Source organism: Corapipo altera, unplaced genomic scaffold (assembly GCF_003945725.1).
Source record: "Corapipo altera isolate COAL_440 unplaced genomic scaffold, ASM394572v1 44, whole genome shotgun sequence".
Lineage (NCBI taxonomy): Eukaryota > Metazoa > Chordata > Aves > Passeriformes > Pipridae > Corapipo > Corapipo altera.
In genome coordinates this window covers 163,337-188,843 of record NW_020884880.1, presented here as the reverse complement: position 1 = coordinate 188,843, position 25,507 = coordinate 163,337, and the positions used below count along the sequence as shown (strand labels likewise).

Here is a 25,507-nt window from a genome sequence, read left to right as displayed (position 1 = left end):
CATCGTTTTGCTTGGAAAAGACTGCTAAAATCATTGAATCCAACTATAAACCAAACACTGCCAAGTCCAATTAAATCATGTCCCTAAGGGTCACATCTACACATTTTTCAAGTGAACTCAAAAAAAAAAAGGGACATCCGTTACACGTTATTTGAAAAACAGCACCTTCAATACCATAGTGTTATCTAAGGCTGTATCTAAGGCATCACAGGTTGTAGGGAAAAATATAGTCTAGTAAATACAAAGTCAAAGGCTCTAAAGCATGCCAAGTCATCCATCCAAGCTTTCCTTATTTAAAGCCCTATTACCTCTCAGACCATTCCAAAGTACTGTACAATAAAATCTTTTGTGCAATACCTTCTTTTTAATACACAAGGAGCAAAAGAATGTAAAAAGTACATTGCTATCAATGATAGTGATACTGTAGTATAACAGTGTGTGCTTTTACTATCACTGATAGCAAATAATCCCTATTACTTGAATTTTTTCCCTTTCTAACATTAATATTGGAGTTGATGATACATCCAGTTCATTCCTAATGCAGTGCTGAGTGGAAATCTTAGCTTATACAAACATTCTTTCAAAGATAAGAGGAAAATCTTGGCTTCAAGGAAGATTTCCTTAGTCTGGTCAAATTGATAAATTACAAGAGTAATAAGGAATGTAAGAAATACTGATGAAATACCGTAGCACAATGTTTGCTACTACTAATAATAATTCTGCTGTAGTACTTTTAAAAAAATCAATCATAACAATACTATTAGCAATTAATTGCCAATATTATTTAAAGAAAAAAAGACAAGTCAAGACAACGCTCAGCACTCTTCAGCACTGGAAGGGAAGAGGCAGGACCACGCAGAGACATCGATGGGGCTCTCGTCCTCTGGAGCTGTGGCTATGCATGGAGGATGACTTAAAGAGAGATAAATTGAATAAACACTGACAAAGAAAAATTGTGAGATTCTTAATGAGGATGTATTATAACTATGGAAATTTTCACTACAAACCTCAGAAACACCTTTTCAAACAATTTTACAAAAGCAAGTATGGGCATGTGGGAAAGCAGACTGTGAGTTAAAGTTTATTTCTCCATACACGGTATCCTACAGATATTCTTCAGAACCAAAATTAGGCGAGCCAGTTGTAGCAATTTCCCTTGGCTTTTTCCTCACTATCTCTCTGAATTATTCTTCTTTGCTTGACAACTACCAAACCTGCACACACTGTGCTCCAGGGAAGGACCATTCTATGTGCAGTACTCAGCACCATAAGATCTCAGACTCAACTGTTACCACAGGACAAAAAGTTTGTAACAAGAAGACTGGACATTCATAACTCTCCTGAAGAAATTAGTCTAGAGATGATTTGTACTAAAACATCAGTGTTTATGACGAAAAGTTTTATTTATCTAGGATATATATCATAGAGTAGGAAAACGCATCTGTAAAATTGGCAGATCCTTGACAGAATGGGGATATGTCATAAATACTGCAATTTTAGCTTCAATTAACATGCCAACTTCTTGAATGAAAACTCATTTTTTTAAAAAACCCTTCTCTGTCCATACAAAATGTGAAAGGTTCGTGGGCATTCATCATACAAGCACTTGAAACCACTTCTGCCTCTATATTCATTTGCACTGAAATGCATGGCTCTCATCAGAGCCGGTACTGTGAAAGATGCTGATTGGACTGGAGATGAGAGAGTCACTGAACAGCAGTGACATTTGGCAAGTTCTTGTCTCCCATGCTTATGTTCACACCATGGTACTTGCCCTGTATCTCAAAACAGGAAAAATTCATGAAGAGTTATCAACCACTGGCAATGTAAGGTTTATTTTTATCATCTTTAGGCTACCTCAATCCTTTCCGCTCTACAAATACTAGCACATAATTCAGTTCATACACCACATGATTTTTTAAGAGAAACATATATCATGAAGTTCTAGGAGAGCTTTCATTCATTGGATTCAGGGTTCTTTTAGCACTTCCATCAAAATCCTTTTTTTCAGTGCCTTTTTACTTAATTGGGGAAAAGAAGATATATAAAAAGAAACAATATACTATCAGAAGATGATCTATCAAATACCATTAACAAATTTGGCCTTACACTAAAACATTTCATAATTCATGAATAGCAAAAAATCATACCAGATGGTAGGTCATCAGAAGGAAACTCAATCAACTTGGATTTGTAAACAGAGTGGAAATGGAAGTCATCCTGTAATAGTAAATAATTGCAAGAATTAAACTGGGAAAAACTAATCCATCTCATGAGCCTTAAACAGACAACTGCAAAGGTTCTTTTTATCCAGCACATATACCAGAGAACAAGCAAGTTGCAAGGCATCATTCTTCTCCTTTACCCAGCTATAATATGATCACTAACATCACAGTTAATCATCTTTCACTGGAAATATCTGAGTACATCAGAGTAGCTGAGCATGCCTAAAGCTAGTCTTAAGAGAGCTGCCCAGGGAGAGTTAATGAGAGTTGTAGGAGATGCTGAACTAGAGTCAAGGATGAACCAGGAGGAAAATGATGTCATGAATCCACAGCAGGAAGTGCCAGAGAAGGGGACAGGGCTTCTGTTGCTGGCTCCAAGGGACCCTCATCACCCTCTGCGCTGCACTGCTCTACAGCCAAGTGTTACGGAGTACACACACACACACACATATATATATATAACACTGCCTAATTTTTGTCTGTGATGATGGAGTCTTACATATGAGGTAAATGAGTGGAGAATGAGGAGATGATCCTTTGGTCTCACAGCCTTACACCTACCCTGCACCCATGGATGACCGTAGTCAACAAATACAGCAGGACTACTGTAAGGTCTACTTACATCTGAAGTGTAGTTCTCATCTGGCTCAATAAGGTAAGTATGATTTCCATCATAGAACATCCCACTGTAAAGAGCAGAAAATGTAAATACTGATTTACTAAACAAATACTGGTGCAACAAGGAATTAAGTTTAAGAAGTTCATATACTTTAAAAATTTAAATATTTAGAAAAGGAAGCAGTTAAAACTGGTTTCAGGAACTGAATGCAATTTTGGACCAATCTTTTGTTTCTTCACTTCAGAAACGAAGATTTTCTCCTGTGGTGAAACAGACTGTTCTTTCTTCCACAAACCTCTATAACATATACAAACACCAAAACATGGACTAATTTAGCCAACTGAAAATCCAGTTCAAAGCCCCCACTCCCGTGCAAGAGATATCTACCTTCAACAGATAAAAAAATGTTATTTAATTGAATTAACGTTAGGTTTTAATGGGTTTTATTAACTCTTTCCTCAGCATTTCATTTAAAGATAGTGTTGATACTGGTATTATAGTAAGACCATAAAGTCAAAGAGTATTTCTTATATCACTACCACTCTGATCTTCAAGCAAATCAGCATATTTTTTTAATATTTTTGCCTTTATTTCAGTGGCATACATGCATGGTTGGGATTAGGTTGTATCAGCCTGTCCCTTTCAAAGGGCCACTACTAAGGTCTTTAAGCTTGGCCATAAATATGAACTGTGAACTCAAATTAGGCACATAGACCTCAACAGCAGCACAAAAGCAAGATTATTTATTTATTTACATTACTCTTAAAAACACCCAAAATAAACACTGAATTATAAACAACAAAACCAGATACTTTTCTTTTTTCTTATGCAGCAGGTTTTCCTAATCAGCAAAATTGACAATTACAGAAGTATCTTGGGTTATTGACTGTATAACATACATCAAGTGTGAGCATGAGTAATTTCTAAAATGTAAAGCTGTTTCACCATTCAAATTACCTATGCCTACTCTTTAGAAGTAAATACTGTCTACACAGCTTAGGTGAAATATTCTAGCACCTGCTGAAGCTTCTTTGCTTGGGAATAAGGTGAGGTTGAGGAATATCCTGTAGCTTTTTATCAGGCAAAACTTCCTTGTAATTGCAATTTTAGTTAAGCACAGTCTGCAAGATAAAGCTCTATCAGCAAACAGCTTCTCATGAGACTGGTGCACCCAGCAGCACTGATCTCTGATCAAGTCACTCAACAGTGACAACAATAATAGTCACAGCTGACCTATAGATCTGGCTTGTCCTCTTAAAGCATTAATGGCTGTTTTCCAAACAACTTCAACAGCCCAGTGTGCTGTGAATAAACCCCATGCTCATGGATGTGTTAGAGAGAAACCAACACCAAAACATGGGCCATTTCAAAAACCTGCATTTTGATGATGTATAGTCTTCAAACAATCAAACTTGTAGCCATGAAAGTCAAATTTGCAGCAGTAACGGCAGTTTTAACATTCACCACCAGCTGGCAGCAAAATCCCAGACCTGCCTGCTGCCTGTGTCCTCTCCTCCAAACCCAGGGCTGCCTGACTATAGCTTATTTATATCCCAGCAACCGCTGTGTTTTGCATTCAAAGTCTTTTTTGTGTTAACCCATAGGAAACCGTGGTTACTGCACATCCCACAGAAAACAACAACAAAAATCCAAACAAAGCAGCTCGCTGGAAGTTAAGGTTGCAAAGGTACCTTTGTCATTAGTAAAGTCATTAAGAGAAGACATTCATAATTGTAACTATTCTGTCAGCCAGTCATCTGATCAATTTAACTAATAAAAGGAAGCACACAAAACAGACATTACCAACAGAAGAACTTATAATTTATGATTAAAAAAGCCCAACATTTTCTCACATGTATGAAAAATTCTGCTGTTACTGGCTGAGATCCAGAGGTACTAATATGCAAGAGAAGAGACTGGCATGAACTTTGAGAATATGAAGCTTGTTATTCGATTAAAGGCATCTGTTCTGTCTTATACACTTCTTAAAATTCATGAAAGCAAATGTCCTGCCCTGTAGACCTTATCAGAAGACAACTCTTCCCGTATTCCCTTATTCCAGCAAGGCGCTCCAAACTGTGGTTGAAGTGAAGGAACTCTGATTCTCAGTGTGAGTTTCTAGTAATTACTTATCATTTAAATTCGACTGTGTAGGAACTAGTTGTAATGACAGAAATGCAGTGTCAGAGAATGTGAGTTTAATACAGCTCAGGAAAGCATTACTTTCTCGTACTGGATGCCCTAATTACCAGCCTGCTAGAGAAAGACTGTGTGAAGAATAACTCTGCTGAAACTTTATTGTAACAGGAAAAAAAAAAGGGGTGGGAGGTCGAGGGGGGGGGAAGATAACTCTCAAGAGAGAGCTCAATCACACAATTAAAAAAATGCATCATTTTTGATGCATCAATTTGACCAATCTGAATATCAGGCCATTTAAGAATATAGAGCAGCAGGATGCTCAGTCTTAAGAATAAACCCACAAAAAGAGGGCAGGGAAGGACAGATGCAGGCTCTCCTTCCTTCCTGCTTTTTCTCCCAGGAGTTAGCAGGGGCCAAGACCTAATGGATCACTGCTAATGGAAGCCATGCAGTGGCTCAGGATGCATTAGGATGCTACTATTTTTAGTCTCACTGTCCATACTGAAACTGGGCTCAAGTTTCTTGAGCTGCACAGCTGTTAATCAGGTAAGTGCAAGGATGCAAGCCTTCTGCATGCATTCTCGCCCTTCCTAATAAAGAACATATAAGTATAAAAGAAAGACACTACTTAAATATATGTACTTATATGGTTGATACCAGAACTACAGAATAGCTGATGACAGACAACAGGCTGAAGATTTCCGTCAGCTAAGCCCCGTTTTTGCAGAAAAAGGCAAAGCTCACATAACCTCTACACTTGCTGCTGTGACTTTTCAAGCTGACCTCAGTATCAAAAGTGCTGAGATCCTGTAATTCCCAGGTGCAACAAGTACTGAAGTTGCTTGGTTGCTCTGAAAACCTGACCAGCATCATTAAATAGTACCAAAAGCAGACAGGTCCAAAAGCTGTACAATCAATAACACAGCTTAATGTAACCTTCAGATGATAGATGCTTTAATTATATTATCACTAAAATTATGAAATTCAAAGCAAAATTATTGCACCATTTTATATCTTTCCTTCTAAATTTTTCAAGATTTTACTATATCAAAGGTATTTATTCAATGCCACAACTTAAGGACAGCAACTCTGCTTAAAAAAAAAATATACATCATTGTAGCAAAAAGAAAAGACATAATTTCCAAATGGTACACTGGTATTGTTTTCATTCTTGTAGAATAGGATGTTTTCAGCTACTTCTACTCTGCTGTCTCTAATAAATTATCTTAAAACAATACCTGGCCACTGCCATAAGTACTCAGTTTGAAAAAAAAAAAAATTCTGAAGACTGCTGAGTACTTAATATTGGTGACAAACTAGTAGGAAAATAAATAGCATTTATTTTACTATATACATATATTATTTTACTATAAATAGCTTTACTTTCCTTCAAAGAGTAATAAAAAAAAGGCCAGTAAAACTAAAAGAGCAAACTTACTGTAATCCATGGCATGTTGACAAGGCAACAAATGATACAGGATTTCCTCGAATTTTTCCCTGATAATAGCAATGTTCTCCTCCCTGAAATTGGAAATTGAGACTGTAAATCCACAAGACATCCCACAGTATCACACACCATACTGTCAAACACTGTTTTTTCAAAAACACATATCCAAACCACTCACATGACACCAGGAATTGACTATCACTCACAGGGGTGTTCAGCCCATCTCCTTTTAGCCATGCTTTTGTACTTAGACAAACACCATCCTGACATGCTACACCGAATGGAGATATTTTCAGTGCGAAATCCCTGACATCCTGAGACAGATTTCAGAGACAAATTACTCCAGAAGTGCTTATCTTTCTTCATTGACCAGGAAGAGTTGGAAGTAGGGGGCTTAGGCTCAGCATCTGCTCTGCACATGGCTACATCAGACAAGATGAACTCTGCTCTGAGGGTAAGGCAATTTCCTTCTTCTGAGGAGAAAGGTATTTTACCAAATAATAACCACAGAATTCCAGAATATTCCGAGTTGGAAGGAACCCACAAGGATCATCGAGTTCAACCCTTAGCCCTGCACAGGACCATTCCCAAGAGTTACACCATGTGCCTGAGAGCATCATCCAAACACTTCTTGAACTCTGTCAGGCTTGGTGCTGCGACCATTTCCCTGGGGAGCCTGTTCCAGTGCCCAACCACCCTCTGAGTGAAGAACCTTTTTCTAAGATCCATATTAAACCTCCCCTTACACAACTTTAAGCCATTCCCTCAAGTCCTATGACTGGTCACCACAGAGAAGAGATCAGTGTTTGCTCCTCCTCTTCCTCTCATGAGGATGTTATGCTTCAGTAAAAAAAAGAGTAAATCGGAAGTAGTCACTAGGGTAATAAAAATAATAGAAACTCTAAGGGTAACTAAACAGTAAAGAAATACAACAAAAATTAATATCTGCCTCTTCTGCAAATAAAATATACACCTTTCAAATCAGATCCAGCAGACCCTATTCAAAAAGTCCCCCTAATTTCACTGATAGGGATGGAAGCCCTACTGCATGTGCACCAAATCTGTTCAGTATTGAACCATGTCAATACTTGTATGCAGAATTAGAAAAAAATCCAAACTTCCCTTAAATTCTCACTGTCACTCTACCCTTCAGAAGAACTTACCTATTAGTGCCTTACCAAATTCAGCTATGTTGTAATGCACTAATGTTGATTAAAGGACTATGAAGGAGATTTTCAGTGTGCTTTTTCTTTAATAGCATTTATTTGCAAATACTTGTTTCATCAAATGTGTAGTCTACCTAGCCTAATGTACCCAGCCATGTGAATATTTATGTCCATTTACTGCACAGAGGGAAAGGCATTACAATTACAGCTTTTTCAGAAGCCAGCAGTCACTTGCATGATGCATAGTACAGTCATTTTAGACATCTGACATTAAATGTTCTTGCATTTTATGTTTCAAACATGAAAAAAATTATCAAGATGAGGCAAAAGGTGAGAAAATACATAGAATCTGTAGGTAGTTTTGTATTTTGATTGGGAAATCCTGTTCTGTTTTCTACAAGACGAGCAAACTGTTTTTGAAAGCAGCTACAAAGCATGGATGCCACTGGTATGAGGTGCTCTCCTTAAGAGAGTATAGGAGCCTGTTTATCAGAGCACAGTTGCATGCAGGGAAAAGGACTTGACCTCAGCCTGATCACTGGAAATTGCTAGTTCTTCTTCATAACCTTCACTGGAGGGTCTGTGCATGCCATGCTGCTGCCGGACCCCAAAGCACCAATGCAGAACACCCGAGGCAGCAACAGCAGCAGCACTGCAGAGAAATGCAACACCTGACCCAACAGATTACCAATGACACTATTTGGCAGGCTCGTTGCTTCACTCAGCGAGAGAATCCCTGTGGCACAGCTTCTGTTAAGTGTTACACTTCCCCCCCCCCCCCCCCCCCCCAGTTTCATTTCATCTTATTATTTCCTCTCTTCTACATACCACTTTTCCCTTCCACTTGCTGCAGTGATTGCAGCCACCTCCACTGCCTATCTATCTTGGTATCTTTGCCTTTGGTACAGACACAGAACACCTTCACCAAACTGAGCTGTACATTAACCACCATGATGCCCATCATGGCACTTCTCTGCTCAGATGTCTGAAAGAAAACTGGTGCCACACAGGTAATGTTCTGTCTCATGTTGGTGAAAAGCTCTGGGGCTGACTCGCACCAGGCTACAACAGAGTGTCTGGCAGAAGGTGTAAAACATGTCACCCTTGGACCAGCATTTCTCAGGACTAACAAGGGTTTGGGACACAGACCAAGTACAGTGAAAAGGAGGTGGTTTGAGTTTCTGCTTTGCACTCACATGCATTTCAGCCACCAACATCCCAAGTTACATTAGATTTCAGACCCTACATTGTTTTTCCTGAAACCTTGGCTCATTTTCTCCATTTTATTCTCCTTTTTTACACCTATTTACTTCTATATCTTAGCTACTTATAGCTCTCTTCATTCGAGATTTTCTTTCTTTCAATCTGTAGGGTGTCCCCCACTACAGGATCATGAGACTGCTTAAGGTTTTCAGGTCTTTTTTGGAATATATGAATAAAAAGTAAAAAAGAGAAACTCCAATAGGTAAATAACAAAACTAACAATCAAATTATGTGGATGATCTAAAACCTTATGAGTAATAAAATACTCTCTAAAGACAATTCTTGCAGCAGTATTCCTGTAAAAGATATAACTGGAATAAGTGCATGAATATGGGAATAATGTTGAAAAGACTATCAGTAGGGAGTTGTAGAGAGTTCTAGCTGTGGAAGGAGTAATTACACAAATTGGTTTGTTCTCAGAAAATGTAGTTAATATGTACCAGAAATAGAATCTCAGGCTCCATTAGCTTGCAAAACCATGTTTTTGCAAACAGGAGGAGCACTTTTTCATACTAAGAATCCAGTCTGTGGCTCAAAAGTGCGTTTTGATCTTCTTAATGAGAATCAAATAAATGTCCCATGGCAGTACCTTCGAATTAATTTATTCTGTAATAAATTCATGGGAAAAAATTTACGCATACAGATCTAGAAAAGAAAAACATAAGAAAAACGTCTCTAAATTCTTGCCTGGGAAAAATATAACTCAGACACACAACTTCTATTCAATCAAATCAATTCAACTCAACTCATTGATCTCCTAAAGTTTATGGTAGTCTGGTGGAGACAGAAACACAATTGTGATCTCAGTCTCAGAGACCAAATCTTATCACTACAAAATATTCACTTCTATATGCTGTCATCTAGGGGATATTTTTTATGTATGTACTTATGTTCCTATCACCATAATGTAAGTCCCTTCAAACCAGTTAATAAAATCAACTTCAGTTAATAAAATTTAATTTCATTTCTTCAAATGAAAATAGGTTTTTTTCAAGTACTTAATGCATTAGTGGCGTGTTGGTTTCTTTCTGAAGAGAACTCTTCACCATAAGAAATCCTGCTGTCAGGATACTCCTAAGTGAAGTTCTGAGGATTTTTATAATCTCAGCAAGGAAGTAGGAGGTGATGCAGGGACATCAGATGGCACAAGCACTGGATGGCTCTGGGAACAGTGATTACTTAGCACTCCTTACCGTGTATCAAGTGGACAAAACATGCCAGTAACATGTGGCATGTGGTGGGAAGGGTATAAATTGTATATTTTCTATATGGAAGACTCATTTTCAACAGTTCACAAAATTGGTGGAGAGAAGCACTTAAAGCTACAAATTCTGAGACTGGAAGTGTTGAAGAAACCATCGGATGTGGCACTTAGTGCTGTGGTTTTGTTGGCATAGTGGTGTTTGGTCAAAGGTTGGACCCAATGATCTTGGAGGTCTTTTCCAACCTTAATGAGTCTATGATTCTATGGTTCTGTACTAAGAGTCAGGGACTCTACAGGTCAATGTTTTCTTTAGGGCACATGTAACTTTGGACAAGAAGTTTACTGTCATTGCCTTCCTGTACTGCTGAGGCTGAAATTATGTTGGGTTTGACATGTGCTAAAGCTCTTTTATAGCAAGTGCTGTAAAAAAATACACTGTATGAGAGGAGGAATCACAGTATATGGGAGATCTAAGACCACAAAAGGACTAAATGTAATCATTATATCTCTCTTTTCCTCTGCTCTTGGAACCACTCTTAAGGACTGGGGTTGTCTTCTCTGTTGGTATCTGTAGAATTGAGATAGAAGCTGAAAAAAGATCTTAATTTTTTTCCTAAAAATATTCTGGCCCCATATGAAAATTAAGACTTCCCCCATAGGGAAGAGTTGAAATCAGCATCAACAGCAGTTCAGTCCAGAACATCAAGGGTGTTTTGTGAAGAGCTGTTGGCTTCCTGTAGCTATTAGAGCATCTCTCTGCTCTCTCAAAAGCAGGCAATAATTGCCCATCTCAGCAAATCAAACCTCCACACCGGCCTTTGTCAGCTACTGGGGAATGGTTTTGTGTAAGATAAGAGGAAATTAGACCGCTCTTCTAACATATGCCAGCCATAAGCGTGAGTGGCACATTTACAGTTTCTGCTCTAAAATTGAACCTGGCCAGTATGGAGTGTGGGAGGAAATTAGGCTAAATGTCATCTCCTATGAGATGAGGTCAGCCTGGTGACAATGCCTGTGACACAAACCTGCAATCCACACAGGCACACACTCACACCATATCCAAGGGCACACTAATGCTACAGTAGAGACAAGTTCAACATTTTTGCCCCCACAGGGTGCTCAGCCACTGTTCATGCTGTGGTTTGCATAACGCAAGGCAAATTTTCTGCCAATGCCATTGATGCTCTTGTCCATTTCCTTGCATCAGTAAGTTATCCTTCCTTCATGAAACTTCTCAGCCTTATCGGTGACATCCAAGGGCAATACAAAATATACAGTTGTTTAACAAGGAGTCTATTGAATTGGAGAGATAAAAATGTAATAACCTCCTACAAAAAAAAAATAAGAAAAAAATCAGAATGACCCCAGGGTCGATTAAAACAAATTAATCTTTATGATAGTGGTCACTTTGCGATATAATCTTCATCTTGATGCTTCATTTGCCTAATTATAGCAAAATCCTGAATTAGAGGTATTTGCCCTGTGAATTGCTACAGCTCATTGCCAATGAGATGGAACCTTTTTGCCCATGCCAGCAAAAGTTTCCCTGCAGCCTGTCAGGCAGGTAATGTGCCAAAGATACTAAAAAATGAGAAGACGTAGATGTTAGCAATTGAAGTAAAATCTGTCCTCATTTTTATCCTTTGAGATAGTTTGTCCATAATCAGAGAGGCACCAGTTGCTGAGTAGACACAAAAGAGATGAAAACACATTAACCAATACTCATAATAAAGGGGGAAACAACTAAGGCAACATGCAGTAATCATGGCAGTTCACTCTTCTCTGCAGTCACAAGTGAAGAAAGCATCTGCTGACCATACACTGACAGTGTTTGCTATTCGCTTCAGAGACACTATGACCTTCCCAGGGGAGGAAAATAAGGATGCACATTCATCTGCTTTTAAATCAGATCTTCAAGTAAGCCATTTTCTGCTATTAGGAGAGGTGATGGCCAGTAAACATCATGCTACACTCTGGTACTTCCTTCTTCTACATATTCCTATTTTAACACTCATTAATCCAAAGGAAAAGAGATTGCTGGTCTAGTTGAAATCCTAGTAATACATCTCCCTCTTTCCTTACAGCAGAAAGCTCCCAAAAGGCCAGCTAAGGCTCAAGACACCATTTCATGAAGCGTCAGATAATGAGTAGCTTTTTAAAGAGCTACCTGTTGTGGGGCCACTACTTGCCAAACTGCATAACTAAGATTGCATGAACAACAGCAACAGGAAAAGAAAATGCACACTTGCTCCTGACTACTACAGCAGAAAACAACCTGTTAGGGATCGGTTTCTATTTTTAAATACAAAAGTCAAAATGGTACTTTGCCCTACGTAACTGTAATGAGAGAGAACATTTTTTTCATTGACATGTGCTTCAGCAATTGGTGGGGGGCCAGCTGTGGGGCTCTGCTGCAGGACAGCAGAGCCCTGGGCTTAGCTCTTACGCAGCTCTGTAACAACTTCAGGGACCCTGGCACCACCTCTTTGCAGGGTAGGTCTCCGGACCTTCCTATGGTGTACTGCAGATGCCCGAAAGCCAAACATTTTGAAAATGTGAAGGATGCCCTCCCTTTGTAGGAAGACAGCTATCACATGTACGCATACACCTCAGAGCCAACAAGCTGTAGTCACATTAGGTTATAACGTTGTTTCAAATTCTGAAATCACAGAGATGGATTCCAAAATTAGGATAAAGCATCACCGCTTCCAAGTCTTCCCCACAAAATGCCCATATTTAAAGACTGTTGCCAGCACTCTTAACAAATAGAGACACACGTATGTGACAGGATCCTGCACATGGGCGACTCACTCCAACTGCTGTCGGTGACTCACAGTAGGTGCTTTCAGCAGATGGCACAACATATCAGCCCAGCTTCCCAGTTCAGAGGCCAAATGAGGCTTCTGTTTACTGCCCAGTAGCTATGACAGAAGATGCTCTACGAACATAGCTGCAGGGTGTGGACAGAGAGCTCATGCCAGCACAACACCATCTGGTCTGGAAGCTGCCTTGGCATCTGCTTGGGAAACAGCCTCTTGACTTCCCTTGCCTTACTTTGGCATTAGAGAAAATTATTTTAAATATCAGCTGCCAGACAAAGATGAGGCAGAGGAGAACAGGTTACCTCTTCCTGCCTACTCTGTTGTTGTCTTTTAAGTCAGCTCTCGTAGCAGTGCCTAGTGTCTCTTAGTCATGGTGTCAAGTCATTTTTAACGACAGGCATTTTTCCATTCCTGCATGCCTATTCCAGGGAAATGGAGATAAACATTTTAAGGGACAGTATGAACATACTTTAAAATCTACCCATACTAATCTGTCTCATCAGGTCATCAGCCTACCCCAAGTCTAAAGCCAAGTTATAAGCATGTGAGTTACAGGATTACTATAAACACAACACAACATGTACGTGGATACCAATCAGTCAGCAGAAGATAATGTCTTGAGGAAAATGGAGAAAAACACCACACCTTATTGGCTCGTTATTTCTGAATAACAGGAACTCCTTTTTAAATGAAAATTCACAGAGCTTGTCACTGTGTCTAGAAACATTAACCTACTGTATATAATACAGTGCCAGGTTGGTATCCATAGGGAACAACAGACGTGTCTAGGCAAAGCTATTTACAGAAGTCAAGATGAAGAAAGTAAAGATGTCAAGCCAAAACACATTGAAGTCTTACATGGAAGTGCTCCTTCAGAAGTACAGCAGCTTCTGTTTGCTTAGCTAATTCCCCCTCAAAGGGATTAAGTTAAACCCAAAAAGATACTTTCATTTTTTAGTAAGAGCATCTACAAAGTGATTATAACTTCTTTAATGTTATAGCAGTAATTAATTTCTCTTAGTTATAATCAGTCCTCGCATGGTCTGAGATTACTGAACATTTGGTTGCTACCACTTTCTGGTTATGTATGCTGTATGTTGTAGCATACAACAATATGGAAAATAACTCCGGAGGTGAACAAAGTCTGGCAAGACTTTTCTGCAAATTCAAGCTGCCCTCCTTCTGGGGAATGTGAAGACTGCAGCAGAGTACACAAGAGGTGACTCCTGATGGTCACAAAGTCACTCGACTTGTCACTTCAGCAGAACTAGGACTTTATCACTGGAGCCCACATCTGCAGTAAGATATACTTTTTAAGCTCTTGAAGACTCCCACTTTCTGACAATTTTCTCCCCTCCAGAACTAGCTAAACCCACTGGATTAATTTTTTTTTTGTCACAAAGAAAAAGGAGACAAAATAATTAAACCTGCAAAATCCTACATGAATCATGATCAGAGATTCATTCTAGTGTAGTATATGCAAAAACATGACCTGGGAATGACTCCTAATACAGAAAGCTGCCACTTCTAATTTTCTTCTTCTTGGTAGCAGAATCTATGTAGAAAGCAAGCTAGTAATAGCAGGGAGATAATCAGATATAAAAAATGGTACTGCAAATGCATTACGTATAAGGGTTGATTATCTTGCCCTGTTATCCCACAGAGGATACTACATTTTACTAAACCCCAAAGGGTTTCATAATTTAAGCAATGCTAAAACAGGAAAGTGAAATATTTCTCAATGCCTATCAATTCACTGTGACAGCATAACACTGCTAAAAAAAGATATCCAGAGCAATCAAAACCACACAGAAATTAAAAAAATTTGTCAATTCTTCATCAAGGCTCATACAGTAACATTAATTCTGGTCAAAACCCACAGGAAGTAATTTGACCAGCATACTCTAGGACCACAGTTCTCTTCCATCCTGTTGTTCCCTGTTCCACTACTACACAATGATCTTCTTGTGGAACTTTCAAGTTATGAACTTCCATCATACAGTGAAAACACCTACAATTAGTGTAAGAAGTTGCCATTTTTTTTCTATCCCATTTTTGTTTACTTCATTGGTCAAAAATAGTCAGTTCTCCAACTGATCCTTCTGTACACTGCAACGCTGGCAAATTTCATTAATAAACAAATACTTTTTAAGTCATTAATGAAAATATTAGATGAGAGCACTCTGAACATCAACCTTGCAGGAACCCCCTGCTAAACTGTGTCAGATGCACAGACTACCTGTCAGCTCTTCTTCAGTTAGTTTACTGCTATCACTAAAAAGTAGATTATGGTCTGGATTTGTTACAATAATTTGCCATGAGGCAAACAGAGCTCTGTTGAGGGAGTAAAGGAGAGATCTGGTGACATTATGGGAACCTGTATTCAAAATCTTCTTTCAAACAAGCTAGAGAGTAATTTTTCTGATACTAACAGCTTCTCTAGTCTCTGGACACAGACAAAAAAGCTCTGCCAGAAATAGGAATATATAATTCCTGCATTATTTATGATTTGTTCCTTTTCAGGTTATTTTTTCCCTCAGGGGCTCATCACCAGGTTGTGCAAGTTCCAAGTACATGCACGCACAGCTCCCTACCAGCCCCAGGCTCCAGTCTCCCAGGGCAGAGTCTTCCTGTGCTCCCCTCCCATCCCCTCCTGCCAGCCCAGCTCTCCCTCTTTCTTCAGGAGAAAATGTAATCCCATACAGGAAAGCATGTTTAGCATACAGGTTTTTCTGGCAACTGAAACACCTTCCTCTTTGGTTACAAAATGGTGAGTTACCAAAAGTGGAAGAAAAAGTGAAGAGATTCTTTTATGGAGCTCAAACAGTGGATGCCCTAATTGGAAAATGCTGGTGCAAGCACCTTGCTATAAGACTGGAAACATAGCAGTCAATAATTAAAACTACCTGCTCACAGGTTCAGTGTTTATTCTGGCTGCACCACAAATTATTGTAGACTTATGATCAGTTTGTACCTGTGGAGATACAATGAAATGTTGGAATGCTACTTTGGATAAGGTCTCATCAAACACAGGCACTAAGGTGTGACATACACACACTGCTCTCAGTCAAGGGACTGTACCTAAACAACTCTTTGAGCAGCTCAGATCTGAAAGAGAAAGTTTAGCTGAAAAAGTAATATTCACCATGTCAAGAGTACTCAAACTCCTCTACTCTTTCAAGATTTCAATATTTTTCTCACTTCTATATTATTTTCCTAAAAAAGGGCACATAAAGAGCCCTTCAAATACACATCATGGCACACAGAAGATTTAAGGTAATGAAGAACAGTAATTTTCCCCTCTTGTGCAGAGGCATCAAAATAGCTGTATGCTACAGTCACAGGCATCTTACACACACTTCTAGCCACATAATGCACATAACAAAATTACTATTTTTGCATACTGACTGTTCTGCTTTTCTGTGAAGCATTAGAATACATTTGCCTCAAAACCCCCACTGCCCAAACTACAACGATGGCATCCCTTCTAAAGCACAAGGCCACACTGTGGCACCTTAGCTCAACAGGATAGCCGTGGGCACTTTGAAGAAAGGACACTGGGCACTGTCCTGCCCACACTCACGGGTTGAGCACCTCAGGGACCAGCAACACAGCTCAGCACAGCCTGGGATACAAAGCCATGAGGTAGTCTTAAGCCGCAAGACAAGTCTGGCCAAGGCTTCTCTGTCAACACTACAATAGAGAAAAACAGTACCTAGCATTTACTATGTCTCCATTTATGTTGTTCAGTGCTATCCTGAGTATGAACATGCTGTGAGATAGAAGCAAAAAGCAGTGTTCTTTTATACTGTAAGCACTCTTGCTGTAATTTTGTGCCCATAACACATACACTGTGTTTACACCACCACACTAAAGAATTTTAGACTTTAAGGATTGCCTATGAAATATAGTTCCATCTAGTTATGTTTAAACATGCCATCAAAAATTTCTGGTATTTATCTACCACAACTCTCTACCTGTGCAAGTTCTCTGACTGGGGATCTGAATTATTTTCATTGCTTATTTTTTTTCAGAAATCTATTTTCTAAGAATTAATAGAATTGTCCAGTGTTTTGGGGGAATACAAGAAGAAACATCTATTTCTACACACCCTGAAGAGGAAAACTGAAACATTTTATATGAGAAAGTATCACTGAATAGATATCAGTTGTTCCTTCTGAGGGAGAAAAATCCAGCAATGTGAATTACTCAGCACTATAGCTGTTTTTTGCCTTTCATCTCACCGACAGCATCAGTGACAGAATGATAACCAAAAAAAAAAAAAAAAAGAGGGAGAGAGAGATAAAAGGACACAGAGATATACTGCAACAACATTAGGTATACATAGGTTGAGTATTGATGTGCTGTGAGCATAGGATGATCTGGAATGACACAATCAGGAAAAGACAATGCCAAGAAGGGTTTTTCTCTTTCTTATTAATTGATTATTCTCTTTGCTACTAGAGGAAATTTAGGCCAACACTACCGCTTTTCTAGCAGTTAGACACATAATGTACAGTAGAGGAGGATGTGGGGGGAAACACCAAAATAATTCAAACATCTACCTCTCTTTTTTTTTTTCCTTAGGAATGGCACATTGCTGCTGGTTTAATAAGAATGTCATAGGTGCTGCCTAACTGTGCCAAATTAACAAGGGCACCTCACACAGAAGCTTCTCCTCTGCAGCAACTAAATGCTGGCACCCTGCAAAAATATGTGTAACATGTTCTACCTTCACAATGGTCTAATGTATTAATGAATTATGCAGAAATCAAATGCAGTGCAACTTTCTCTTGTGATAAAAAGGTATGTTAAATTGTGGACTCTTCTCCCTATGAAAATCTCCTTGCTACTTCAAAGCAGCATTTTTTCATGATCTGAATGTTTCTCCCTTTCCCTGCCCCCCTCTTCTCTCTGAAGCATCCTCAGTAATGGCAGAAGATCCATCTGTATTTTACAGCACAGGAAGTTTTACTGGGAGGCAAGGAGAGGGGGAGGAGTGGCAGAAGTAGTTAACAACTCCACATCACATATGAGCCAAGGCAGGCATTCACTCCCCAGACACATTCATGTCTGTAACATTCCCAAACTGCTGAGTGTATGTACAGCTGCCTTCATACAACGATTCAAAGCTCCTGACATCTTCCATACTGCTGATGGCACAAGAGCAGCACTGACGATCCATGTGTTTGTGCGGTCTTCCTGCACAGAGAAATGCAAGTGGAAATATGTATGTATTTTAAAATACACCTTTCCTTAGCCAGTGAGAAGGTCAAGAACAGAGGAGGCCATTTTGCTGTATAAACAGGCTTGCTCAAAGCCTGCAGCTGGCAGTGGATGGCAGATGGACATTTTCTTTCTGTCACCGTTTCTCCCACCAAAGCAGCAAGAGGAGATGTTGCCAGGCCGCCTCTGTCTCTGCCTACGGCCCAAGACAAATTGCACAGAGGTGGATGAAGAGCAGCATGTTGAAGCAACTGATATAAACCTGGCTCCTTTTTGAAATACCTCTTCTGCCTCTGCTTAAGAATATGCTGCATAGCAGAGTGCATATTTTGCAATTTATTTATAAGTTGAACCCTTTTACTAGCTGTTTTTAAATAAATATCTAAGCAATCTGCACAATCCCCAAAATTTAGTATAATAATTATGTAACCAGTTATGGTAAACAATTTCCACAGAAATGGAAGATACTAAGTCACTATAATGAAAATGTCTTTTATTTGCAGCACGATTTTCAAAACATTTGATGTAAAACCAGAGCTCAGTTTCTCAAATGCAAAATAGATACTGCTAGGCTTTTCAGAAACTGTTTGACAGACAAACAAAGCTCTCTAATGCACTTACAGGTGGCTCTAAAAAATACTGGTCAGAAAGTATCAGATTTATTTTTAAACAGCTATTGGGTACTGAAATCAGCTTCACTTTGTGTCTGGTATCAAAATGTACTTGGTAGCCTGCATTTTTCTAAAAATCAGTATCTGAACTTTTCTGAAAACGTTCCCATGGTTGGGGCCAACAGGCTCTTTTGACATATTGTCACAGCAGCTGCTTCCCTCTCCTCCGATCCCACACACTTGGGTGCAACAAAACAAGCAAAAAATTTACATCCCCCTTCCTAGCATGCTTCCATTGGACTGCTGCCTGCAGAACTCCTGGATCAGTGGAAGACGAGGGGGCAGAAAAGCCTCCCTGTATGGGCCATCTACCCCTGCACCCCTGCCCATGGGTATGCAAGGTATGAGGCAGCATGGAGAGGGAAACACACCACTCAAGCAACAACCTCTCTCCTTTATAGTACAGTCTCATGCCCCTTTCACTCCCAATTCAGCTAACGTCAAGTATCAAGCTCCATGCAGCAATGCTGGTTCTCTACTTAAAGCAGATTTGAGAGTGCTAAGCAAGGTAGTGACAGCCATCCCTGAAGGTATACCATGACCCTGCATGGCAGATAACTGAAGAGGAAATAATCTCTGGGACCCTGGAGACTGGGAGCTGTTTGGCTCAGATCATTTTATGACCCTTCCTCCAAAAGGCCTGATCCTCCTATCTCTTCCCTATGTAATTAAACAGTACTTGGATGCAAAGAGCTACTGATTTCAAACATTTCCTTGTTTGATTAAGGTTTGCTCATCAGAAATAGATACATTGGATACATTAACTTAGATAACTTGAACATACACCTTGATGCAGACAAATGGATTGTTTTGTTCTTATTAATATCAGCTATTATCTTTATTTCTGCTTTGACTCATATTCTGAATCTCAGTCAAGACTTCTTGACTGCAGAGTACAGCTGACTGAGAAATTAGTCTTTACAATTTAATGGAACACGAATGTGTTTGCCTCAGTCTGATAATTTATGCAGACTATCATCTCTGATAACAGTAAAAGAGCAGACTTCACATCTGCAAGTGACTGAAGGGGATAAACCAAGAGGATATCTTTAGCTATTCATTGGCTAAAGGACTACTTTGCCCACTTCCATTTCCATTTTCACACTGCAGAGGTTAATACATTTGTTTCAGTGTATTTAGGTGATCTCAGATCTAGTAATGCACTCTGGGGGATTTAAAAAAAAATTTAAAAATTTTACATTTTTAAAACAAACTTTGAGCAAAAGTTTATCTGATATTTACCTCATAGTCAAATTTAAAGAGTTTCCATTATGCACAGCATATAATACATTTGTGCACATTTTATGTAATCTACAGCAATTTTACAGCTGACATCTACAAAATAAGTCCTAACAAACAGAAGGTCCTCAAGAAAAATCTCCCATGTTACATGCATATAACAAAACACTTCTGCAAAAGTTGTTGGACATTTTACATTGCAACAAATAGGATCTTGTAGTCATCATGCCAACAAACATACAGAGAAAGAAACCCATGACTAGATATTTGGAAATATTATACCATAAATCTTGCTATTTTCAAATTCATAAAGAAGTTCATAACCAACAAACTTGGGCATTAGTACAACGTGGAAAGCTAGATATCAAAACAAAAGGATTTTCTTCAACAGGCATCAAAAGTAAAGTATATTTATTACTAAAATGAACTATCATATATACATTTTTCATGGATACCATTTTGATATGAACATTAATATACTAAATTTGCCAAAGAAGTTTATTTGCCCTGTTTAAAAGCCAGAAGTTAGAAAACATGAAACATGCTTGCCTCAGAAAAGTAGAAAAGTAGATTTTCCCTTGAAAAATCAGATCTCTCTTCTTTCACAAAAACAGGTGAGTTTGCATTAACATCAAAAGCCAAGCAAATTAAAAATACAATGTATAAAAAGGAAATTCTTACTTTAACTTCCACTGTCTTCCCACCTTGCTCGATATGCCTCTCAAGATACTCAGAAGACAGCAGGTCACTGCAAGAAAAAGAAAAAAGGAACCATAAACCTTGCGCATGTGTTCTTGCACTCCCTCTCAGCAAGCACTGATTAAACATTTACATTTGAAAAGGGCAAAACCTGCAGGATACTTTTCCTAAAATGTTCATAAAAATCACTGAAACAACCATCTCCTATGGAGTTACACAGTGCATGGGATACATTGATTTTTAATACCAGAAGGTGGGACAAGGAAAACTGAGGGGGAGTTTCTTCATGGAAGCTTCTTCATGGAAGCTTCAAAACCAGCCACTGATACTGATTTTAATTCAAGAGGTTTTCCTATTTGCTGCTAAAGCTGAACAGTACAGAAGTTAGGTGGACTTTAAAAAAAAGAAAAAAGCAGAAGGATGAAAAACCAGCAGGAGTGACTCCAACTCAATATGAGGGAAAGTGGTATCTGCACTGGCAGGCTCCTAAGGACACAATGGCACAGTAATAAAATGACCTTGTAACACCAATACAGTGAGTTCAGGTCCATACTTAACAGGTCAGTAAAGCCATCGGCCATGGGAGCTGCAGCCCAGGCAGGCTCACGGCGCAGGTATGAAGGTTGTGGTGGGGCCCCTGGGGCAGGGCCTGTCCCGAGGAATCACCACCACCGCTCTCCCTGGGAGCCCTGCAGCTTTAGCAATGCTAGAGGAAAAGGCTCTGGGCAACAGCAATTGCAGCCTTCAAGTATGCAAGGATTTGGAACAAACACTGAAGAGAAAAAACAATCAGACCTGGGGCAAACATATATAAATTAAATGCAGGCTGTATTTACTAAGACACTTCAGTGCAAAACCAGTCAAATCCTCTCCCTCATAATTATTTTCTAGGCAAGTAAATTATAGAATCACAGAATCAGGAAGGTTAGAAGGGACCAAATGATCTGCATCATAAATTTCACTAAGCATTTTCAAAGTCTGCAAAATATTACTGAGATTAAATAAGTATAAAGACTTGATATTGTCCCACCTCAGTGGTGATTAAACTGAAAAAGATGAAGAATTGGTACAGAAAACCTAAGAGGCAGGTTGACTGCTGGGCCAAAAGGCAATTAGCAGAGAGCCCCTCAGCAGAAGAAGCACAATTGAATATTTCTCCTTTAAACCAGCAAAACACCAGGCTAGAAGTGAACTGACCGGCTCAGGGAGGGCAGGAACAGCAGAGTGGCACCTAGAGCAGCGGCTCATCACCTTTCCAGAGCTTCGCTCTGGCCAAACAGGGAGCAGGACCATGGACTTTGTTGCTCACAGAGACATTGATGACAGCCATGAGTGAGCTGCAAGCAGGACAAGGTTGGCAGCATTGGTCCTCCCATATCAGCCCTAAAACTTGCCAGCTTGGTATTTGCATTAATAACCCAGGCACAAATCCCAGGAGGGTTCCAATGAAATATGCTGATAATGTTAAATTGGAAAGCATGAGGAATAAAGAAGAAGAAGAAGATCAAAAAAACTCCCATAGGAAAGACCTGGATGATCTTCAGCACTAGATATTAGAAATAAGGTCAAATTCAATTATACAAACAGCAAATTTATGCACTTAAGGGATGGAGGGAATTTCTATCATGTTGTTTTGGAAGGCCTGGTTTATAAGGAAGAGAGACATGACCGCACTTGTTTCTGGCAAAATGATTTGCCAGATCAATAGGGTGTCTTCCTGAAAAACACAACTGTCATCCCAGAATACATTAAAGAAGATGTATTTCCAGTCAAACTGAGGTAAGATTAATACCACTGCCCAAAGGAAAACTCTTTCCAAATACTGCAGACAGGTACTGGACAGCTTTGTTTACAAAGTTCCATTACCTGGCAGCACAGAGAGGCTCCTGAAGACTAGCAAAAAATTGAGTTGTGAGGGAATGTGAATGCACCAGAGTCTATACACCAAAATATAAAGGCAGATAATTAGGCTATAGAAGATGCTGGCAGAACCTCAAATGTACAAGGACTGTCAATGGAAACTGATGTTAAAGGGAAAAAAAACCCAAACCAAACCAAAAAACAAAACCACTTTGTGTCTAAGTGTAAGCGACAGCAGCAACAAAAAGAGGGATGCTAACAAATTTCTGAATGGTAGCATCCATGGGACAACTGTCCATGCAGGTGGGGTTCCCTCAGTCACTGTGAATTCACAGCTGTTTGCTGCTGAAAGCAGAAGGTCTCAGTGCCCCCTCAGGAGCAAGCACTGAACCTACCTTGTGTAAGTACAAGCACTCATCAAAACACTCTTGGTGTCAGAACTAACACTCATCAAAATATTCTTCGTGTCAGCCCTGGCACAGCTCCTGGGGACCAAATTAAGAGTTTACAAACAGACAATGGGTCTGAATTAAAGATACTTTTAAAGCCTATCCTAAGTAACACGGCAGGATATGTCCGAGAATATTTTATCAGTATAAAAACCACAAATGAAGCCATGTTATGCTTTATTATTATGACTCACTGCACTGAAAATATCATAAGAAAACACAACACTCTTGCAGATCCAATAACGCAATCAGTGCTATTACAAACTAATCTACAACCTAACAATTATAAACGATCTTAAAAACTAAGGCCAAAAGATATGCTTCTCTCACAAGATCACCTCATAGGTGGAGTCATGTTTTGTCTTCAGTACCAGTGAGGCACATAAGTGCATAATTTTAATAGAAGTCATTGCTTTAAAACAAACAAAAAGCTAGATTAAGATACTTGTGAAACATTATTACAATTATTTAAGGCAAGACAGAGCAATCAGCATTAAAATAATATGCATTTCAATATAAATAAATAAACACTTTCCTATGGTAGAGATAAAATAGGGACAATTTAGCTTGCCTGCCAATCTATCCTAAAAGCAATCTTTGTCAGTTTAAGTAGTAGTTTTTGTATCAATTATAAATAAAATCTGTGAAAAAAGAACAGACTGTGAAAAAAAAATCTAAGAAACACCAGTACAGAGAACAAAACATCAACATTATGAAAGACAATATTGTAGAATGAGATTTTCAGAAACATTTGCTGAGCCATTGACATAAAATCTTTGAAAAGGTATGGCAAAAACCTGCATATGTTAAGACTTAAAACAAAAAAAACCCACAACATTTCACGGTAAAAAAGCATATGTGATCTGTTGTTTTTACAAGGAAAAAAAATGTTACGCTAGTAATGGCAATTCTGTTTTCAGAGGTCTGTTATTTTTTAAATGTACACAAATTTAGTAATGCAGTTTTGTTTTCAGCAGCATCATTTCTTTGAGCATTATCTTAAGTCCATATGAGACAACCCATGAGTCCATTCAATACAGACCCAATAATAGCATAAGGGCCAGAACAAAAAATGAGCAAGTTCCTCTCTGCTCTTCCAATGCTCCCAAACAGTCACAACAGTACACAAGAGGTAGAGGCTGCGGGGAATTTTTTTTACAGAACAGGGCCCCAACTAAGGAAATTACCCTTATCCAAGATGATGCATATATATGCACTTGAATTGTGCCTTGAATTAACTGCAGCATTTGCATATGAGGTTTACCAAAATGAAGCTGGGAGTGGGAATCCAGGAAAACAGATCGGCTTTGGAAATAGATGGGTTCCCCAGCAGAAAGAGGCTGCTCCAGGAAGAAAAAGAGGTTAAAAAAATGTACTGGCAAGAGAAAAGAGGACAGAACAGGTCAAGTGTTTAAAGAAACGGAAAGAAAAAATAGGAGATTACAAAGCACTTCTACTCAAAAGAAGAAAAGAAAGCAGCCACTTAAGATTTTTGAAAAAGGAAGAGGTTTGCATTTGAATATGAAATGGATAAAAAACTGGAAATTATCCCTTGAAATTTAATAGAAATGTTCACTTTTAAATATAGAAGGAAAACTCCTCTCACCAGCTTCTGAACAAATATTAACTTTCTAGATTTAAGAGACTGAAAAGACTAAGAGCTACAGAAGAAAAGAAGCAGAAATGGTAGGGACCTCTTTAGAGGCCACAGGAAGAATTACAAAGTCAAGAAAGATAGAAATAGAAGGAGTTCACAATCACAGTACTAAAATGCACCTTTGTCAACATCAGTGTTATAAATGAGAGAAATTACTGGTTTCATGATATCTGATATCATTGCTGTGTCCCCTTGAACACCCGTAAGAATTCTTTATCATTTCTCCTGTTTGTTCACCCTGATTTCTGTCTCCACAACTCTCCATTATGTACACCTGAAATTTCAGATTAATATAGTGATTTCAGATTAAATATGGTGCCAGACAAGGACATCAAATGAGAGATCTGAGGTAAGATGCATTACTGAAAAGGAAGACAGGGTTTTAGTTGAAGTCAGCAGAAAGGTCTGAATGGGTGGAAAGCCAGCAGGAAATTATCAGCAGACAGATGGAGACATTCAAGAGAAAACAGTTTCAGGGAAATGATAGAGACACTGATAAGAGATTGATGTCGTATCAACTGCACAACTAATGCTAACCCATGTTGCAGAGCAAGCTGTGAGAAGGAAGCCTCCTGCTTGAAAGGGTTGCAGTAAAAGGAATGGGCACTATTTGAATGATGAAACTTCCCATAAAATGAAATATTTTCCCCCGATGGTGTACATCCTATACCAAGTATTAACAGGACTAATAGATATGGAAGGAGTGGCTATGGGAGGTAATTTTTAGAACAGCACATCTTGTACAGCAGGAAAGAGAAGGTAGTTTGATTATCATGAATCAAGGACCAAGAAAGTGGAAGACTAGATGAGAGGGAACAGAA

The 25,507-nt window shown here is 39.0% G+C and overlaps 1 protein-coding gene across 5 annotated transcripts in view; it reads right to left on the bottom strand.

Moving 5' to 3' along the window:
* ADAM22 (ADAM metallopeptidase domain 22) overlaps positions 1 to 25,507 on the bottom strand; it is a 128,538-nt gene that overhangs the window by 51,471 nt on the left and 51,560 nt on the right. For 4 of the 5 annotated variants that reach the window (XM_027639443.1, XM_027639446.1, XM_027639442.1 and 1 more), the window contains exons 1-4: positions 20,703 to 20,730; positions 6,422 to 6,504; positions 2,848 to 2,911; positions 2,151 to 2,220 (exon numbers count right to left, since the gene is read on the bottom strand). In XM_027639443.1, the coding sequence (XP_027495244.1) occupies positions 2,151 to 2,220; positions 2,848 to 2,907 (130 nt within the window). In that variant the 5' untranslated portion in view covers positions 2,908 to 2,911; positions 6,422 to 6,504; positions 20,703 to 20,730. Of the gene's footprint in view, positions 1 to 2,150; positions 2,221 to 2,847; positions 2,912 to 6,421; positions 6,505 to 20,702; positions 20,770 to 25,507 lie in introns of those variants that run through there. The other variant, XM_027639445.1, reaches the window with a different exon arrangement.